General features: G+C 38.7%; 1 protein-coding gene across 1 annotated transcript in view; it reads right to left on the bottom strand.

The window, feature by feature from the left end:
• LOC137985223 (peptidyl-prolyl cis-trans isomerase G-like) overlaps nucleotides 1–5,000 on the bottom strand; it is a 25,614-nt gene that overhangs the window by 16,323 nt on the left and 4,291 nt on the right. Inside the window, exons 7-9 of the mRNA XM_068832766.1 lie at nucleotides 3,941–4,692; nucleotides 2,649–2,932; nucleotides 91–215 (exon numbers count right to left, since the gene is read on the bottom strand). Coding sequence (XP_068688867.1) covers nucleotides 91–215; nucleotides 2,649–2,932; nucleotides 3,941–4,692 — 1,161 coding nt within the window. The remainder of the gene's footprint in view (nucleotides 1–90; nucleotides 216–2,648; nucleotides 2,933–3,940; nucleotides 4,693–5,000) is intronic.

Here is a 5,000-nt window from a genome sequence, read left to right on the forward strand (position 1 = left end):
AAAATTTTCTTAGAGAGCAGCCTTGCATTAGTAAGAGAAACCTTTAGAGTACAAACACCTTCAACATTGTTTTGAATTTTTTTGTATCACCTCCTGCCCTTCTTCTTCGTCATATTCCTCAACCTCATCTTGTTCTTGTTGCTCCACAAAATGAACAACACCAGCATCGTACTCTGCCTCCACCAAAGCGTTCTCTTCTTCTTCTTCTTCTGCATCTGCGCATATGAACATAGTGCAATGCATATAAACGACTGTGTCAGTCTGAGCACTGGGATCTGATCTCCAGGGCCCGGTTGTTCGAAAGCCGATTAACTTAATCCAGGATTAGCGTAAACTTTTGTTTCATGTTTTCAACTTTTTGGTTAAAGTTTCTTTTGCTTATTTTTGTTTTTCAAGATCGACATCTACTAATGTAAATTTTATCCGAATATCAGCGTCGAACAGCATTTGGGAGTAGAGAAATAAACTTTTTGGTTAATTTTTAATCTCGGATTAGTGTTAATCGGCTTTTGAACAACCGGGCCCAGGGTGACTGTTGGTCCCTAGCTAATAACATCTTGCTTAGGCTGGCAATCCACATAATTTTATATGTTACTCAGCCATGCTGTGTCACTCAGTACGGTATACATGATTCATTAAATTGCATGGGAACTGTAGAGGATTGCATCAACTAATGTAATTTCTGATGATTGAATGACTGAATGAATTAGTCAGAAATTGATGTTCTGTCTCCACAAATGGAGAGACTCGTGGGTGTCACAGGACTAGTTTAGGGTATTTAACAGTTTTGGCGGAGACTTCAGGTCATTCTAGGTCAGTCAGTCTCGCTGTCTGTTTACTTTATTATTATGTGCTGCTTTTAGTTATTTTCACCCTTTCCTCGGGATTTTGTGCTGCGGCATTAGACAAGGAATATGTTTCCACATGTTTTTTGGCCACGTCTAAAGGATGGCTTTTTAGTGGTTTTTCGTATCTGGCGTAGCACAACTTCTATGAGATTATAATTATTTAACTTTAGTTATATTTTAAAAAGTACAACTACACTTTTGAATTTACCGAAGATCACAGTCGAAGCAAACACCACTAAAGTAAATTTCTTAGACGTCACCCTTGACCTCCAATCTGGAAAGCACTATCCCTACACAAAAGAAGGAAACATCCCACTCTACGTTCACAAGAAATCTAATCACCCCCCATCCATCCTAAAGAACATACCGGAATCCATAAACAAGCGCCTCTCAGAAATTTCTTCCGACAAGGAATCATTTGATAAAGCGAAAGAAACCTACCAAGATGCACTCAACAAGAGCGGCTACATATATAATCTAACCTACAGAAAAACAACTCCAGAAACCAAACACCGCAAGAATAGGCCTAGAAACATCACCTGGTTCAATCCTCCATACAGCCAAAACGTCAAAACAAAAGTTGGAAAGTGTTTCCTCACCTTAATCGGCAAGCACTTCCCAAAATCACACCCTTTGCACAGAATTTTCAACCGGAACACTCTCAAAATTAGTTATAGCTGCATGAGCAATGTAAAAACAATTATCTCCAACCAAAATAAAGCCGTCATTAACAAGTCATCAAATCCACCCGCTCAAACTACCAACACTTGCAACTGCCGTGACAAAAGATCCTGCCCTCTAGACGGAAACTGCAACGTGCGGAATATCATCTACCAAGCAGAGGTCACAACATCTCAGTCAAAGCAAACCTACATCGGTCTTTGCGACACATCATTCAAATCACGTTATAGAAACCACACATGTTCCTTTAGAAATGAACGCTACAGAAATTCCACTGAACTTAGTAAATACGTATGGGGTTTGGAAGACAAGAAAGTCGACTATCACATTAAATGGCGGATTGTTAGGCATGCGAGATCCTATTCAAATGTAACGAAGAAGTGTAATTTATGTCTGTGGGAGAAATACTATATAATTTGTAGACCAGATTTGGCGACCCTTAACAACAGAAATGAGCTTGTAACAAGTTGCAGACATGCAAAGAAATTCCTTCTTAATAGCGTAATTATTTAAGGCTTATTTTTAGCAGCTCATTGGAAACAGTTTTTATTGTTTAACCGTTGCTATGTACCCCAGCCTATGGTGAACTGCTACCGTTTTTTTCAAAATCACTGTAAAACACCATGTATTCCTTCTTTTTGGCAGTTGCCTGATGATTGCTTTGTGAGAAGCATGAAACTCGGAGTAGCAAATAAATGTTTTTGACCTTGTTCAAGTCTACGTATCTATTCAAAGCTCTGGTAAACCATTGAGCACTTTTAGCTGATTATCAATTTATCACGTCATTTCATTTTATATACCGGTATATATATATATATATACGAATTATCTTGTAAAAATTTTAATGTTACACTTACAATGGCTGAAGATGATGTTTGAAACATCGAAACATGTTCCGTAAATTCAAAAGTGTGGTTGTATTTTTTAAAATATTAGTAACACTTGTGCTATCCAGACCATTTGGTTAACTTTAGTTATCATAATAGTAGGGTTGTCTTACCCTAAATAAACTTTCACTCAAAGCTCGTTGTAGTGTAGTTGGAACACTGAAAATTCCCCTTGCACAGCTTAAAAAACAGTTACCTCTCAGTTACATTCAGTTTCCTAAGATGTACTTACCTTCATATTGTTGTTCTTCTGCTTTTCTTTGCTTCTCCTCTTCCTCTCTCTTCCGTGCCTCTTCCCTCTCTCGCGTAAAATCAGCAGCATTCTTCCTTGATTTCTTAAGTTCCTGAATCTGTCCTCTTCCCCTACCCCTTCCCCTAATTTTACTGTAACTGTGGGTAGTGCCACTGGGGGATGTTTTTGTTAGTGTCTCAGCAGATGCTGAAGACGTCTCTTCATCCACCCTCTCCTCCCAATTTCTTTGATTTCGTTGTGCCCTTGGTTCTCTTGCATCATTTCTTAATAGAAAAAAAACCGTGCAATGATGGTGAATAAGTCAATTTTACTGACTAAATGGTGAAAAAGCATTACTGTCACAGTACACATGGCACAATTTGCTGAACACAACTGCTGATCAATGATGATGCAGAGCAACTGCAGTTTGTCAGCAGTTGTTTAGCAGTCCCATTTTATGATGTCACTTCCATTCCCGAGATTAATATTATGCATTACGTTATGTTCATCCCAAAATTCTACTCTTCACAACATTCCATCCATACTCTGCATAAATACGTTGACTAAGGATAGAGAAGGCCACAATACCAGTTAAAATGGTATTAAACAACCTATCAACACTGAAAGTTCCCAGTCATTCTTCTAACCAATTTGCCGTGTAGGATGTGGCTAAACTATCCTGGATACAAATTGTTTGGCGGGGTATTAAAACAATAAGAGAAGAAACTTACCAATGTGTGTTTGTGTTCTCTTCAAACTTTGGAATGCGAACTTATCACACATATGATATGCAGGGAATGGCAAAGGGCATTTGAAATGCATTCAACACACAAAGCTCAATAATGTTTAAATTTTATGGAATCCATGTACCTGCTTACTGATTACTCTGCTATATTCCCTGAAAAAGTTAACTACTAACCCACTGACTTTATTGGAAGTGAGACTTAACAGATTTTACTCCAGATGTCTAAGGCCAGACGATTTAACTCGTCAACTGGGGTTCTCCTAAGGCATTTTAGGTGTCAATGCATTAAGAGGAACAAATTTTAATAATAAGGGGTGGCAAAAAAATGTATTTCAGCATTTGCATCACATCAGTCTTCATTCGTGTATTTAACAGAATAATGGCTCACCAAGGCAAATATCCTGTAAGTATCGCATCTGTCATTTATTGTACCCTATTATTGCAAGGTGGTCTTCAATGATAAGTAAAATCATCCAGCATGAAAGAGACTCTGTCTGCAGTAAAATCTTTAAGTGCCACACTAATAATTGTTTTCCTACTTCCATACCTTTCTCTCCATGGTTCACCAAATCCTCCACTGGAATTTTGTCCTCTATTTTCGTCATCCCTCCTTCTGTCTTTTCGCTCTTCCCTTTTTCTATCCCCAAATCTTTGGCCTTTAGCATCATTATTATTCCCCCATTCCCCCCTCGTTCTTCCATCATCTCTTCTCCTTGGCTCTCTGTCTTCTCTGTTATCACCAAAATCCCTCCTTCTGGCTCTATTATCATCATCTTGTCTTCTGACATTTCGTTCCCTTCTGTCATCGTCATTTCTATTTCTATTTCGCTCATGTCCTTGGTTTTCCTCATAATTATTATACTCCCTTTCCTCATAAGTCCTTTGCCGTCTTCTATTCCTCTCATTTCGTTCCTTCACTTCATTGTCAAAATTCTCCACTTGATCACCCCAATCTCTTCTTTCATTCCTTCTCCTACCACGATCTCTTTGGCCACCATCATCTTCCCTCTCTTGCCATCTTTCTCGTTCTTGCCTTCCAAATCTTTGCCTTCCTCTTTCTCCTCCTTCTGTATCTTCCTCTCTCCTTCTCCTTCTCTGCTCTGCATTGTTGTTCCTCATTCTTTGATCTGGAGCATAATTTTCCTTGTTTCTATCATTTTGCTGAAACTCCTCATCATCCATTCTCATTCTTCCTCTTGGTGCTCTGCTTCCTCCTCGACCTCCTGTGACAAATTCTGTTATATCATATCTCCGTCTCCCACCACGACCTCCTCCCCTTTCACGCCAGCGAGAAGTGGCCTACAAAATAAATTAAACCACTGAAATGTCAACATTTTGCACTAAGTCTTTCAAAAGTGAAGTGTTTGAGGCAGTAGGTACTAAACCATAATGTTGCCTTTCATTGGTGTGCTTATGAGACACTGGCGTTACCGAGATCACAAATTACAACAACTAGTTGACCTCATTGCCTGATGAAGACTAGCAGTATGCAGTCGAAACATCGTGATCTACATCACAAGTGACTACATCGTGAGACAAATGAGAATACTTTATTATTATTATTATTATTATTATTATTATTGTACTTCACCACGATGAATAACAGC

The sequence above is a fragment of the Montipora foliosa genome, chromosome 14, assembly GCF_036669935.1.
Source record: "Montipora foliosa isolate CH-2021 chromosome 14, ASM3666993v2, whole genome shotgun sequence".
NCBI classification, from domain to species: domain Eukaryota; kingdom Metazoa; phylum Cnidaria; class Anthozoa; order Scleractinia; family Acroporidae; genus Montipora; species Montipora foliosa.